This window comes from Lathamus discolor, chromosome 1 (genome assembly GCF_037157495.1).
Source record: "Lathamus discolor isolate bLatDis1 chromosome 1, bLatDis1.hap1, whole genome shotgun sequence".
Classification (NCBI taxonomy): Eukaryota; Metazoa; Chordata; class Aves; order Psittaciformes; family Psittacidae; genus Lathamus; species Lathamus discolor.
In genome coordinates, this window is record NC_088884.1 from 103849478 (window position 1) to 103865257 (window position 15780).

At 45.7% G+C, this 15780-nt stretch overlaps 1 protein-coding gene across 1 annotated transcript in view; it reads right to left on the reverse strand.

The window, feature by feature from the left end:
- LOC136006292 (AF4/FMR2 family member 1-like) overlaps positions 1-11267 on the reverse strand; it is a 28861-nt gene extending 17594 nt beyond the window's left edge. Inside the window, exons 1-7 of the mRNA XM_065664331.1 lie at positions 11263-11267; positions 10989-11109; positions 10142-10426; positions 4399-4443; positions 3016-3102; positions 2288-2324; positions 1864-1915 (exon numbers count right to left, since the gene is read on the reverse strand). Of these exons, the coding sequence (XP_065520403.1) occupies positions 1864-1915; positions 2288-2324; positions 3016-3102; positions 4399-4443; positions 10142-10426; positions 10989-11109; positions 11263-11267 (632 nt within the window). The remainder of the gene's footprint in view (positions 1-1863; positions 1916-2287; positions 2325-3015; positions 3103-4398; positions 4444-10141; positions 10427-10988; positions 11110-11262) is intronic.
- Between the last annotated feature and the right edge of the window lie 4513 nt (positions 11268-15780).

The window sequence follows — 15780 nt, forward strand, 5'->3', positions numbered from 1 at the left end:
TGCGTGCTCTGTAAAGCTGAATGCTTAATTTGGGCACACAAATGCGCTGGGATTTCAGCTTCTAACTAAGCAGCACAGGCGCTGTTTGTTTTCAGCCAGCTCCACTTGGTAACGCAAGCTACTCCAGGCAGCTGAATTTTCAGTCACGTGTGCGTTAAACAGCAAAGAAAGCAAGCCCTGTTGTGCGAGTGAACACAAAAAACAAAAAAGAAGGGATGCATGGGTTCAAGGGAAAGGTGTAGAGGAAGTCCCTGGGGAAATCTTTCCTGACTCCATTTTGGACATTGGCCTAAGCCACCCTCTTCCTCCCGCTTCAACTGTCTTTGCCGACTGCGGGTACACTGGCTCTGAAGAGCCGCCAGAGACACTGAGCAGAGAGGGGATGTTGGCGAAGGACAGAGGTATGTACCGTGCCAAAGTTACAATTCTGGTCCTCTGCGCTAAGAAAGGAGTATTTTCAGATTCTTGTCTACAGTCAAAGTCCCTTCTGGCTCTGCTGCCTGGAAAACTGACTGAAGCTCAAAAGGGAGTTTCACAGGCAGCTGAGAAGAGCTGAAAAAGATTGTCTGGGGAGGAAGGCAGAGCCTGGAGCAGCTGCAACGACTATGCTTAATAGTGCAAAGAAAATTCCCAGAAGTCATTCAGGAGGAGCAGGCTGGGGTGGAAGAAGGAGCAGCAAAAGAAAGAACGGATTAAAGCAGCAGCTAACTACTCAGCAGGACACTATCCCACAGTACCAGCCAGGGGAGGCTCCTCTGCAGGATGTTGGAACAGCACAAAAGGCGTTGAATTTCACAGACCTTACAGAGCTTGAGTGCAAGACTCTACAGTCTCAGCCAAGGTGGAGAGGTGCTCTTCCTCATTTGGGACTGGCTCAGTTTTGTTTGGGGTTTTAATTAAATTGTTCGTGATAAGGAAACCAAGCTCTGTAGCCTGTAGCTTGCAGCCTTCCACGGAACAACACAGTATGGAGTAATATGAGATCTTTACGTATCACATGAACTGATAGGCATTTAACAGTTCAGCAGTCGCGTTGCACACAGGCCCCTTAGTCTTCCAGACATGGAAAGATTTCTGTCTGTTACTCGGGGCTCAGAACCTATCAGTGCTGCCATCTGGACAGGTTAACCCGGACAGGTTAATGGCAGCCCCCACAAAACTACTTTCAAGCCGTTTCTCTAATTAACCTAATTAATAGGTAACCACTGTCAGCTACAAGGACAGTACCAAGTTACTTATGCGCCAACTTCAAATTTCCTATTGGAGCAATTAATTCATTAGTCAGCACTCCTTCCCAGCCTTGTCAAACTTTTGTAGCCATTATGCATAAACATCTTACACTGAGAGTCAAATTTTCAGAAGCCTTCTTCTGACAGAATACATGATAGGAGAAAGAAGAACTATATAAAGAGAAGCAGAAACATACACATTCTGTTAAAAAAAGCTACGGAAAAAAGCTGTAGCTCAAGTAGCAAGCAGTAAGTGACAAGATGTTAAGTAGCTGCAGGTTAACAGAGCAAACAAGACCCCCTTCAGTCTGGTACTTTAATAGCTGGGGGGTTTGTTTCGTTTTTAACACAGTCATTACAACCATGACACAGCGCAGTGGCGGACTTGGCAGCCTCTGGCTAACGGCTGGACTTGATCTTAAAGGTCTCTTCCAACCAAAAGAATTCTACTATTCTATCATGAAACAGTAATGTTTCTGTTGGTGAAAAATTCCCTGCACTGAAATTTCCTTGGAAAAAATCAGACCGATAAAACCATACTCTTCAGAATCATCAAGTAAACCAGATTTTAACAAGTTTCACGTTCTTTTAAGTAACTGCACAGTAGAGATGGTAACTGAGTCTGGTTACTTACGATGTTGGTGTCTGAGAACGAGGCAATGTATCTGAAGGTCCAGCATACTGTCCTGTAAAGCAAAAAAGAATCGGTTGGGTTTATTTGAATCACCTGTAGCGTATTTTACCCTATGGTCTCTGAGCATCAGATTAGAAAGTCACTTCCTTCTAGGACGTAACTGATTGCCATTGAGATTATTTATCACTCCAAATGGGGCTTCCTAATGAAATCCTGTTTGTTCTCTGCTGAACTGCTGCCTTAATTTCTAGGAAAGGAATGTCTATAGTCTCTTCAGCAATTTCTAAATTCATCAACGTTTAGCAAAGCACAGGAAATCATGTCCCTTAATCAATGTAAACGTTTGATATTCTCAATGTATGACACACAAAACTATCTGTCAATATACATATAACAGTGCGCCTGCTTTTGGATTTCTACTTACTCTGATTCTGTGCTACACATCCAACATGCTGCGACTCCTAGAGAGAAAGCAGAAAGTGCAAATTGAGACTCAAATACATCATCACTCAATAGCACTGTATCAGTGATCTGAGTTCCTTGTGTTTGTTACTGTAACCGATACTTTGAGCAACTTGTCAAAGAATAACTTTGAAGCGTCCAGCAGTCTAAGCTGTCCTGACGCAGCTTAGCATGGACAGAAATGGTATGTGCTACGGCTGCTAGCCCAATACTAAAAAAAGAAATTAAAAGAGCTGCCAAACACTTCCATTGAACATAGCGAATGTTTCTGTTAACCAAAACATGCTTTGGTTGTTAACAAAATGAGATGCTTCAAATACTTCTGAAAAGCAGTCACATTTGAAGCCCACGATTATGTAAGTCATTGAAACATCATTTATTCATCCCCCGTCAAACATCTTACAAGTCTAAAAATACAAAGCTTGCTCAAAATATAAGACTAAAGATAATTATGTTACCATATAGCACACTCCAAAAAAGTTATTCAGAAGCAAAATCTGATCACTCAAGTAAAATGATGCATTGCAAGTAACCGTTACACAATTCAAAATCCATTCTGACTTCTAAAGATAATTCTCTCCTAAAAGCCCTTACCTATGAAAGGAGGACAAAATCAGATGAAAATATGTGCAAAAGCTGGAAAGCTCTCTTCTAATTTATCAAAAGCCTTGGCAAAAAGAAGGTGTTTACCTTTGTTGGTAATGGAAATTTGGAAGGCTCTGCAGCAGTAGGAGTAGGAATATCTGTCAGAAGAGGTGGCCATGGTTGGATCATTTCCTGGAAAGCGAATGACAGAAGTGGGTTACAGTATTTTTGCTGATACAGGCAGCTGAAGTTTTACCTTTAAGAGCTTTATATTCATGTACAAAAACAAAGCTGACCCCCTCGTAAACCCAAGAGGCAATACCACAGCAAGAAGCCCTCTTTGAGCTCAGCAAGCCAGACCATCATGAGGACTTGCTCCTTTTCTCCAAGCGTACTTGCATTGCCCAATTAGCAGCAATCTCACTGAAGCTTGTAGAGAGTTAAAATACTTCCTATGTTTGCAGGATTAGGCTATCACAATTAATAAAGGGAAAAGTACATAAAACCTGTATATGAGTAGCTCTGGACTGTTTCAAAGTTCAGGAGCTTCTTATTATGGGAAGTTCCTATATCCCCTTACAGCAAAAACACTCTGAAAGGCTTTTCAAAACTCAAGGGGGTCAGCCAGGGAGCTCTGACTGCCAGCCATTCCTCATGCTATTCTACCTGAAACACTGGCTTCTGCTCTGACTGACCAAGATGCCGTTGTTGCAGAGCTCCAAGACATGGTTTCAAACCAAAGATAGAGACTGCCTGATAGGATGTGTCTTTAGGAGCCTTTCTGCACTGCTGCCCTGCCCTAACTCTCACCCAGCTACCAGCTTGTTGGGCTAAGCCATGGTCCAGGTGAGAGCAGAGCACATAGACCACAGCCATGAGGTAGGGATCAACCTCCAACCTGCCTCTTCTGGCACCACAGCTGGACACAGATGACTGGGCTACAGCTTTGGCTTGCACTGCAACACGTGAACAGCCTAGCACAGACAATGATCTTTCTCTTGAACATATGCTAAAACACCTTAATGGGGGTTAATCTAGACAAAGCCTTTGGGGAAGCTGGGGCTCAGAAATTCAGAAACATTTGGTTGAAATCACACAAGACAGACTTTTCTTGTCTCCCTATTAAGTTTCAATCATGAAGAGTGTAATACTCCCATAAATAAATGAATTCATATGGCCTGCCACCCTCACTGCCTTTCCTGGAACACTTATCTTATTTTCACTCTGTGCTCAGCTAAAGGGTCACATGTACTCAGACCCAGCTGAGTACTGGGAGCCCGTGCACTGCCCACAAAGCCATCTCTGACACAGGTTGAAGAGACAGGTTTGCGTTAGAGCTGGCTTAGCTTTGCGCAGATGTACTATAATTACAGTGACGGAGAAGCATAGCCCAGCAGCAGCGCCATGCACACAGTAATATTCCTCCCCCCCCCCCCTTTGATGTGTACAAAATACAAATATGTAGATCTATTATTTAAGAGCACCTACCTTCAAAATTTCATTAACGGCTTGGGCGTCACAGCGGAAGATTCGCTACAAGGAAATAGAAAGAAGGAAGCAGCATGAGCTTGTTTGTTTACCGAGATAAACAGATGCACTCATTAAATATTTGCTTACCAACTCTTCTACAAATGCCATGAAGTCCATTAATAATAAAAGGCTAAAAAGCCCCATCAGAAGGGCAGTTAATTCTACAAAGCCTGTGGTTTTCAAGTCTTTAGTAGAAGCTATATTCTAATAAAGATGAGAAGGAATGAAAGTGAAAGAAAGTTCATTAAACAGTGGTGCTTGTTCAGCTGACAGGATTCCCCTTGTTTCATAACTTGCGTTCTTCTATGCACCCACGTGCACTCAGCAGCATAAGAAGCCAGTATAAAGCCCTAAGCTTGGAGAAGGCAAGGTAAAGGTGACTGTAAGTGGAAGAATAACCCACCAGACCCTTAAATGCCAGTTCCTGGACTCAAGGGAACACCACCTGTGATTAGAAAAGTTGAAAAGCAGTATGACTAACTTGTGCAGTTCAGGATAAAACCTTGAACGCACCGCCGGCTTAGAGCAACATGGGGAGGAACTAGTCTGCCTTTACTACAACAGGCTTGCACAAATGCACAGGTGCACACACGGGCAAAAGAAGGGAGGGAGATTTTCATTTAGAAAACAATTTAAGAAATGCACAGGCATTCTATTCAAGTGCACAGCAGCTGCATGACAAAACTCTCAGAAATACCTCCAAGTCCTCTCTTCACAGGCAATTCCAAAAACCGCACACACTTTCATAAGCACATGCCCTGAGGCCTACAGAGATCTCTTAGACACACTAGAGAGAGCTGAACAAGGAACTCGGGATAATAAGAATCACCCCAAACCAAACTAAATTGCTTGAGGAACCACCTGGTACACAAATGAGATGCCCCACTGGCCACGATATGGGGGCCAGACACCCACCCATCAACCAGAAGCAGGGCAGTGCCCCAAGCAGGCAGTAACTCCAGACAGGGGCAGCATCAACCTGCCCGCCACTGCGCTCTTTTCTGGCAGCCTCAGTTACAGCCACACAGCACAGCAGGGACCACTAGCCTGCTCCTTGGTCTCACTGTGATAGCTGGAGGCAGAAGGGGAAAGCACGAGAAGCATTGACAGAATATTTGCAAAAGCCCAGCTTTCTCCTCTCTGCACAATGCAGTCAACACTCACCAAAGCTGGGAACCTCAAAAACTGGGCATCTTTTTGAAAAGAAGGGTTTCCCATAGACACTACAAGGAATAAGCAGCGCTCTTTTTGGGTAATGGTTGAAGAGCGTCTAAGGCTGCTTCTTTTCAGAAAACGTATTCCATTAGAAATTACAGCACACATTTTTATTCCACTCTGCCACATGCGCCAAATGGAGCTGAAGGACCACACAGCTCTCGCATGTGGAAGTAGGGGGCTGAAGCTTGCTCCCTGATGTTTAAACAGCCTGCCTTGTCTGTGGCAGAACGGATTCAAGCAGGCTGCCAAAAAAATCATCCCCAAGAGAGCTGGCTATGCATTATTTCAGAAGTCACTGAGCAGCACCGCTGAGATGTGTGACCTCAACCAAGGCCAGTGGCGGTAACAGCATATAGACTGTGCAAAGATGAGGACAGGAGGTCTGGAAGCAGATATTAACTGGAAGGGAGAAGGGCTGCATTTCAGACAAGCATGAAGGTGCTGAAGACCTTTCTGCTCCTTCTTATTTCAGTAATTCCCACCTGACTGCTTCTCTGTATGCCTCTGTTGTCACAGCCCATGTAGAGCTGCGCCTCTGACACAAATCAGCGCTGTGCTGCTTCTCAGTGCCTTTCACCTCAGGTGAATCTGGCGCCTGTAGATACGCAGGCAGTGTAGGTCAAGAATAGCTAGAGCATGCACGCATTTCCTAAGTTGCCTGCTATCTCCTCCTAATTGAAATGGACTCGCAATGTGTGTGTGTGGCTCAAGAATACCAGCTACTGCTCTTTGCCTGGTTTCAGGCTAAGTTATTAGCACTGAGAAAACCCAAGCGAGCAGGATAAGAAAAGCCAATTTGAGTTCCATGCCCTTCACTGTGCTGTCAGTTTTCTTTGTTTCCTAATGAGAGCTTTGCCACTGCAGCTATCAACTCTCAGCAGAGAAGGTCACCTCTTCAGGCTGCTAAAAAAGTTTCGCATTTACAGCTGCTTCCAATTTAATAGTATATTTTAATATAAATACTTGGTTATAAATTTATTTTTCCATGTTAACTGCATGGGCTTCTGCCACTTGAATGCAATGGGGATCACAAAACTGCATATGCATGAATGAAGAGTTAGCTTGAAAAGAACAGGCGGGGCAAGATCAGACCAAAACCTACCATCCTGTCCTCGCTTCATCCGTACGTGCTTCGCTAGCTCAGAGCTGGAGGAGATCTTGCATATTGGATGGGCTCTCTATTCACACACAAGTCACGCTAGGAATAACACACTAACTTACTCTTCAAAGTCATTTTCCACCTGCATTTCTGTGCTAAGAATGTACCCTCTAATACTACCGATAGATGCAAGATGCACACACATAGGGCACGCTTCCAAAATGACCCAGCCAACAAAAGAGACTGTATGTATTTTAACCAAGCCTCTAATAATGTTGATTATGGATGCAATAATGTTCTGCTGTGTATGGAAAAAGCCTGACAGAATTTGAAGCTAGAATCAACTTGATCAAAACAAACACATAAACACAGAAATCCATACAGGATTTTGCAGGCTATCTTAAGGGACACCAGACACCAAAGCAGATTCTCTGCCAAGGATTTTTAAATGTTCCATTACCACGAAAGAGATTAAAAGACATCTCTGATACAAAGACAGGTCCAACCATCTGAAGCATGGCTTACTCCAGCCACCTGGTTTTAGAGGATGTGGTGACAAAGCTGCTTTGGGGGAAGCTGAAGCAACCATTCCTAGTTCCCTATTCAGGAGAGCATTTACTGGAACAAATAGGAAGCCTGTGTGAATACACCTGGGATTAAAATAATTTCTAGCCAGGCAGGCACCACCCTGCAAGCAAGCTATCAGCATGGGTGGTCCTTAAGCATGTTTTTAAGAGATGTTTATAGCTTGCTGCAGACACTGTGCACTTGTTCGACAGATCTCTTTCTTTCATCCACTCACCGATTCCACAAGTGTTGGATGCATGGGGAATGTCTACCCTTTCCTACGAGGGCAATCAAAAAGCTCTTCCACCTCAAGCAGCTCATGGTTTATTTTGCAGACAGACAGGTTCCCTTATAACCCTGCAAACAGTACCCACTCAACGCGTCACTGCTGTCTCCCCATGAATAACAGCTGTTCAGACACGCTAGAGAAAAGACATGGGGACACACGCACAGAGAAATACAAACTAAGACCAATTAGACAGCAATGCTAACAACATTATCATGCCCGTGAGCTCATCATTTAGATTTGTCTTGTACTGATCTCAGCCAGCAGTAAGCACGAACCTTACCGTGAGTAAGGCTCTGCTCGGGTAGAAGGCATAAAAGGAAGCGCTATGAAGTAATCCCACCTAAACCAGCAGCCTCAAGGTAAACACTCAGCTGCCAGCAGAATCACTGAAAGCAGGACTCTGCTTCTGAGCTTTTTGCTCTAAGTGGGAACCAGGGAGGAGGAGTCAAAACAAAAATAATTCTGAAAAGAAAAACATGTAATCAATGTATGCTATGCCACCAGCAAAGCACTCTATGTATGCTTTGCTACCTAGAAAGCACTCCAACAAGTAAGATTGTGTCATGATGCTCCATTTTCTCGCATACACGAACCTAGCCCAAGGCACCGGGTTTGCCTCAGTACTCTCAACTATGGAGCAGGGGTGTTGCATTGCTTACAGCTAAACAGACTGGAAACAACAGAAAGTGATGACTTGGTTTTGAAGTGCAGGACATGCTGTTGGAACTTATGAACCTCAACAGCTCTCAGGGGCATAAAGCCACATTTTCATTTCTAACCCACAGGTTTTATCAGCATCCACCCCTTCTAACAGAATGCATCTTGTTCAGATCTGGCACCACCAAGCACTTAGGTGAACCTGATTTCACCTAGCAAGGGAAAAGCCAAACAGCTATTGTCTGCTACCATGCCAACCTCCCTGCCCACACGTGGGCTCCTTCAGAAAACCCTGAAGTCACAAGCAAACCTTGCACTGTCGTTACTGGTGGGGATGCAGGAACAAGCAGGGGAAGCCAGTTCCAAGGCTGACCCAAAACACTCACACTTGAAAGCCCAAAGGATTCCGATGTGCCATCTGCATGTATAAACGTGTGGTTTTAAGGCTGAGTATCCCTTCCCTGACTTTAGTGTGGGAATACTTGCACACCCTTAGGTTTCCCTTGGTGCTATTTTTGTATTAGGCTCAATAACATTTAAAGCAGAAGCTTAAAAAGGGACTTTTTTTATCTAGTCGCAAAATCTTTGTTGATGTAATTAATTAATTTTCACAGAGGCTTAATAATTACTGCGAGACACACCATTTTTAGCGCAGAAAATTCACCTCATTTCATCAAAACCACAATGGCCACAACACACAAGACAAAAAGTGGAAGAGAGAGAAGGCAAAAGGAAACTCAAAGAAAACTGCAAAAGAAAGCCAACTTTAAAAAACCTTCCTATCTGACTGTCTTTGTGGAAAGAGAAGAAACTTGGTTCCAGTGCTGCACTAACAAGGCACCGCACACTGCAGCAGCTGTTAAATGTGTGTTTGGGGATGCACTTGTTCAAGTTTTGTTCTAGCTTCAGGTAGCCAGCCGGGTGGGCTTAGCAGGGCAGGAGGAGCAGAAACAAGCAACACATCCTACATCTCCCCTCCCACCAACTTCGTTCTTGACTGTAATGGAGCAAGACTCTTATAATTCCAGCAAAGCAAAGCTAAAGTACGTCTGCTTGCCATTGCTTCCAGCATTAAGGTTCCCTTCTACATTTCACGACAAACAAAACCATGTCTGGGTGCTATTTCAGGTCCTCTGTGAGCCCCAGTTTAACCAGCAGTTTGCATGCAGCCAAGTCCTTTGTGGACGATTTCACAAGCACACTTAACCCACTCAGGTCCACTCCTCTCCTTTCCAAGGCAACGCTAAAGTTATGTCACTGAAGCGATGCCGTACCTCCAGGCACTCTCCTGCTTCTGGCCCAGCGTCAACCCAGAAGCCCCACTCACAGGCAAGACAAGACAAGACAGCAGCTCCAGCCTGCCACCACCCTCACTGCAGGTTTGAAAACAAATCAAACCATTTCCATGAACTTCTACGCTTGCTTTCTTCAGCTGACACTGAAGGCTCCTGGCAATGCAAGCATTCTACATCAAAATGCTCAGTAAACAACGGTTGCACTCTCCTGTTCCTGCCTGGGTGCCTGGAGGAAATAAAACATTCTTTAAAGAGTTTACATGCTTTTCTAACTCCGAGATGCATTATTTTGCTCAATCTAAAACTAAATGCATGGACCTCCTTCTTGTGTTCAAAGAGCTCCGGAGAAAAAGAAAAAATCACTGGTTTGTCTGCCTGAAGGAGCAATCGGGTTTGTGTTCTGGGGGAACAGACTGTTGATATCTTCTAATGAAGGAGTCTTCAAAAATCTGGAGTTGCTGACAGCAATTCCTTGTTAGCCTGCATCTAATAATAGTGTAATTGAAATCCAAACAACCTAAACATGGAAATTAAATGCAGCATAACCTGCATATAGCCACGTAAACCAGAACTTGCCTGATCTTGGACATCCATTTGTCTCACACAGGCAGCTGGTTTCTGCAGCATCACACTCGTTTTTGAAGGCAAAGCTGTGGGAAAAGTCTGAGAGGAAGGCCGAGTGTTGCTGCTCAGGTTAATGTCTGAGCTGCCCTGACTTTCATCTTCAGGTGAGACCGGAGGACGAACTCCGTGAATCCCGAAGAAATTCCACTGGGGTTTGGAGATAATGAGCCCCATGACATCCTCATAATTGCCCAGCACGTTCCGAATTCGGTTTGACAAGTCATCTCCTTTATGAGTCTGCAAAAGAAGAATAGAGGCAGAAATGGAAAAAGCATGGACCCTCAATTTCGAGACATTCAGCTCCGTAAGAGAGATTCTTCAGGATCTTAATTTCATCACCACGTATCACCACAAGCAAAGTTACGCAAGCTCATCTTGATCCTGCAGTGCAGTCCCTCCAAAGCAACTGGGACTGCTCTACTCACTATTAGTTCTTCTGAGCCAAACTTGTAGGTGCGCCTGCAGCCTTCAGGAACACTAACATCAGACCCGTTTGTTTCTATCACAGCTGCCCTCAGACAGGCAGCCAAGCTGCTCTTGGGTGCTCTCTCTCAAACTCCCAAACTACAGGAAGTAGCCCCCAAATCAGTCTGCCCAACCCAAAGACCTTACTGCGCTTGCACCATCTTCAGAGCTTTAAACACACACTCTGATGAGTTTAAGTTAAGCAGATGCGAAGATGCTGGTTCTGCACGTATCATACTCAAGTCTGCTACACCATCTGCAGAAGCCACAGCCCTGCTCTTACGCTCCCACCATCTTTCCTCCTCTCCCTCCACCACACCAACCCCACCATTACCTTATAGGGTGCTGCAAAGATGGGAGGCTTCTCAGGGAGCTTGTTTTTCTCCTGCTGAGCCTCCCTAATTCGTCTCTCTCTCTCTCTAGCACGCAGCAGGTTTCTGTCCTCATTGTACAAGCTTTAGGAAAGAGAGAAAGAAAGGATGGTTAACACTTTACACCACTGTTATCAACAAGTATCTACTGTGCTTTTCAGACAACAGCGTATGTCCAGCATGAAAGTCATTTTGAACAGGATGCTTATAATTGACAAATCAGTTATGTCATGTTACCGCATGGTAATACAATACATACAAGGTACAGCAAGCATCCTTCTCAGTGGTTCCTATTCTTGATACCATACATCAAGAAAGGTGGGAAGGGAAAAACTATCCATCCATTGAATTGTGAAACACTATCAACCTATGTGTTCGAGTTTTTACTGAACGGAACACCATTCCCCAGACATTCCAGGAAGTAAAACATGATTCTGTAAATGACGGCTGGACTTGATGATCTTAAAGGTCTTTTCCAACCTCGTCCATTCTGTGATTCTATTCTATGACTCTAATCTACCTGGGATCACGAAGCTCCTCTTCCCTCACCGGTCCCCAGCCCATTTCCCCCATGCCTGCACAAGCACTCGAGCCAACACAGCAGGGAGGGCAAGAGGCAGCCTTTGCTTCTTGTCAACCTCTTTGTCCTGTTGTCAGTACCTTAACAAATTATACAAGTCTCTTTCAAGGAGCTCTCCTGAGGTGTTCAGGCTAATCAAAACCTACTGCCACAAGGTGCTCAGCTCCAGCTCCGAACCCCCTCCCCACTCGTTCTTTTCAAGCTGCCACCGAGTATGCTTTTGAGCCCAATGATAGTATTCAGTGCAATGGGGATGGCACAAACAGACAATTTTAAGTTCATTTTAATTCCTCCTCCTTGAGCATCACCTGTTTTCCCTGTCATTTTTTCCCATCAGTTCTTCAGCCATAATTGTCATCATTTGACACGCAGAGGAACATATGGGAAATTAAAAGACGTGATGGGGATCTACTTGTGTGTCCCCTTCACTTTAACATCACCCCAAAGCTCCTTCTCCCACTTGACGTCTTTTGATACATGTGCATGGCTTGGGCAGCACAATGCTGCTGACGTCTCAGCCTGCCCTGTTACTATTTCTGTCCTGATGCACACCATGAATGCCAAATACTCAGACCTACACGGTACTTTTCAACGCAACTGCAACATCAAATACACAAACTTGTTTGTTTTCTCCCCAGTACTCATTAAATTCCTCATGGTGTTGGCTGGAGTACACAGCACACACACATACTATATGCTAGCTTTCCCCCAAATCTACTTTGTTACTGCAGTGTGCAGATCGTTGCAGCACCCTTCAGATCCAGGCCTCTCGCAGACAAGCTGTTCCGCAGGCACAGCTCTCTGCTGAAGCCCAAGCCGACAAGAAATGAAAGCACTTTAAAACGCTCATCTAAACAATACGGAAGAACAAAAGCCACAGCCAATCCAATCTCTTTTTAAAACAGATAGTTTTAAAATGAGTGAATCTCATTTTTATCTTCCCAGGTAAGAGACGGTTTGCCTCCTTCAGAGGGGACAGAGAAAGACCCAAAAGCCATGAGGCTGAACGCAAGCCTTTCTCGGGGAACACTTTCAAGGCTAAGAGAGAAACTTCTCTTCTACAAGACCCATTCCCAGCCTCCCTAACAATCTCTGTTACCTTTCAAAAACTTTTAACATCCATCACGTTATAATCTGCATTATTATTTAGTAAGGCACATGCAATAGCACTGGAAGACTTGAGGTCCTTCAAGGTGTCCTGGGTTCAGCAGTAGCAGCCATTTTTTCTCCCTCTTAGGAGCTGGTGCAGCGCTGTGTTTTTGACTTTTGGCCTGGGAACGGTGCTGATAACACCGATGGTTTCAGTTACTGCTCAAATGTTTACAGACTGAGCAAGGACTTTGTGAGCCTCATGCTCTGCCAGGGAGGAGGGGAAGCCGGGAGGAAGCAGAGACAGGACACCTGACCCAGACTAGCCAAAGAGCTATTCCATACCACAGCACGTCGTGCCCACGATGGAACTGAGAGTTAGCCGGAAGGGCCAGGGCACTGCGGGGTTGGACTAGGTATCGGTTGGTGTTCGGTCGGGCTGGGGGGTGCAGGCAGCTTCAGCATGTTACTAGTCATGCATCCTCTCTTGTAATGGCTTCACTACCCCGGCTTGCTTAGCTTTCAACAGTAACCTAAAACTTGTTTCCCTCATCAGCTTCTTAACATTAAAGTGATTGACAAGGAGAAAATGTAGATCAACTTTCTCAAATCAAAACCAAATACATGCAGTACTTCAGATGGATCATACAGCATAATTCCCATTATTTATTGCGAGTATTCGTTCAACCTTCACTGTTGAATACAAGCTTCTACACACCCACAAAGCTGAAATCTCTTGCAATGAGATGGATACCCCTCCTGACCTCTGCCACCAAAACCAGAGAAACACAAGCACCAGGCTCTCAGATGCAACCTTTCTCCTGCAAGAGTTGATTTCTGCTGCTGTGTTCACTCCTGCTCGCTCTTAAATGTCTTAAAATGAGCAATAATCAGAGCCTTTAGCACTGATCTTCAAACATACAGAGTCCTTCTTATTCTCTATGCTGAAATGCTCTGATGCAGTTTCCAGCTTGAGCAGCATCCTCACAAATGAAAAGCCGATGCACATGATGGAAGAGAAGGGCGGCTACAGAATGGCTGGTGCACATCTTGTCTCCATGCCTGCCTCAAACAGCAGCTGCGGGGCATGCTCCTTTTGCCTATCGCACAGGACTCAGACCTTGCTCCTTCTTCCTCACAGTCACTTTGAGCCACTCACTGTCTAGGAGTTCATTCTCTGCCCCATTCACCTTACAGGTCTGGGATGCGGTGCCCTGACCCCAGTGCCAGACTTGCCCTTTCTCAGCCAGTTTGCTAAGCCAGGGGCTACTGCTAGGCCCTGCTCCCATGTGCCCTCCTGCCACCCAAGAAAATGGCTCTGTGACCTCCAAGACACCGAGCGTGTCCCTAGCCTTGGAGCCAAGCCAAGCTTCACAGCCTGCCAGCAGCACTAAGATTTGTGCTGCGGCCTCTCTTAGCATGCAGCCTATTACAGCAACGTGCTGATACAGCAGGCCAGTAAATCATGCGAGTAAGTGATCATACAAAGGAAAGGGAAAGGATGCTGCAAAATTAAACCTTTGCCACTTGAAGTGCTCCCAGTCTGCCCACATGCAGAGACAGCAGGTAGTCAGAGCTAGAGAAGAGCTCAGCTGTTAAGGAAGCAGTCCATCTTGCCACCCTTCTTCCCCAAACCTCAGGGCTCTGTCCTCTTGCAGTCTGCAATTCAAAGCCATCTCTTGGCTTCAAACCTGCGGAAAAGCACCACTGTGAAAACACACTGCGGAGCGCCAAACTTCTGGGCAGGATCTACCGCCAGTTTTAATTACTTGTACTTATTCCTCGCCTGGAGCACAGGGGAGCAGGGTGGGAGGGGGCTAAAGAGCAACGAGAGGAGTTTCTCCCTTTGGCATTACTCAAACGCTCCTTAAAGCATCCTAAAAGCTAAAAGGCATTTATCGGGTACCTCAAACAGCACCGCTTCATCAAATACCGTGACTTCAGAAAAGCTGCCTCCCCCATGCTGAGGGTGAAATTTACTTTAGACAGGATGCCCCCCGGGCCCCAGCAGGCAGAACACAGTCACCCGAAAAGGATTTAACCGCCACTGCTGCATTCGCTTCAGTTCTACTCCCTGACAGCAACTACACCGGACCCTTCTTTTTCATACTCTTCCCTGCAACCATTTCCCACCTATCCAGCAGACCTGCACACAGGCGCACGCAACCTCCCATTCACACTGCCAGCTCTCCAACCCGACCAGACATAAACCATTTACCACCTCTTCAAACACCGCTGTGGGCAACCACAGAAACCTGCTTAGGCTGGGCTGGCTACAGGAGAAAACAACCAAAACAGATACGGACACGTCCGCAACGGAGGAGAAAATCCGTTTCCAAGTGTTGTTAACTTGCTGGGGAGAGGTTTGACAGCGAGAATTACGACTTGGAGTTTCCAGCCAGAAGAACCTTTATGCTGAGCTGAGGCAGCGGCACTTCAGCGAGCCAAACGCATCAACGGAATCCAGCCAGGACGCCTCTCCACACACACTGCACCAACAGCAAACTCTGCCCGGCAAGGAGTGAAGGCATCATTACCACACCAGCAGCGACACAAGCTCTTGAACGCCGTACCTCGAGTGGGCAGCCGTCGCCAAGTTTAAAGCTCCCAGCGGCTGGGGCGTGCGCGTATGGGTGTGCAACGTTTGCGCGCTTTTGTAGAGGAAAAGAGGCTCGCATCGCTGTCAGCGTTTTCCACAGCAAGCACAGAATGCACGTGGCTACGCAGATGCAGCGAATGGACAGCTGAGGCTGCTGCTAAAGTTGCAAGTGCCCATACTTGAAATTGCAGGCTAAGAAACTCGGGGAAAATAAAAGCTCTCACACAAATCCTGCTGGGCTCTAGGCCTGGTGGCTAGATGTGGACATAACATACACTATCCAACATCGACGGCGTTTAAGAAATGCACTGCAATGCAGCGAGACAACTGTATCTACACCAGCCCCCCACACACAGCTGTATGCAGCAGTCTTGCATTTGCTCTGTGGCATGAGGTTGCATGAGTCAATGCTTTAATGTTTTCCTGCATAATCAGTCTTGTAGTCATTGAAGAAGCCATTGAAAAGAAGGCTTTTCAATATGATACT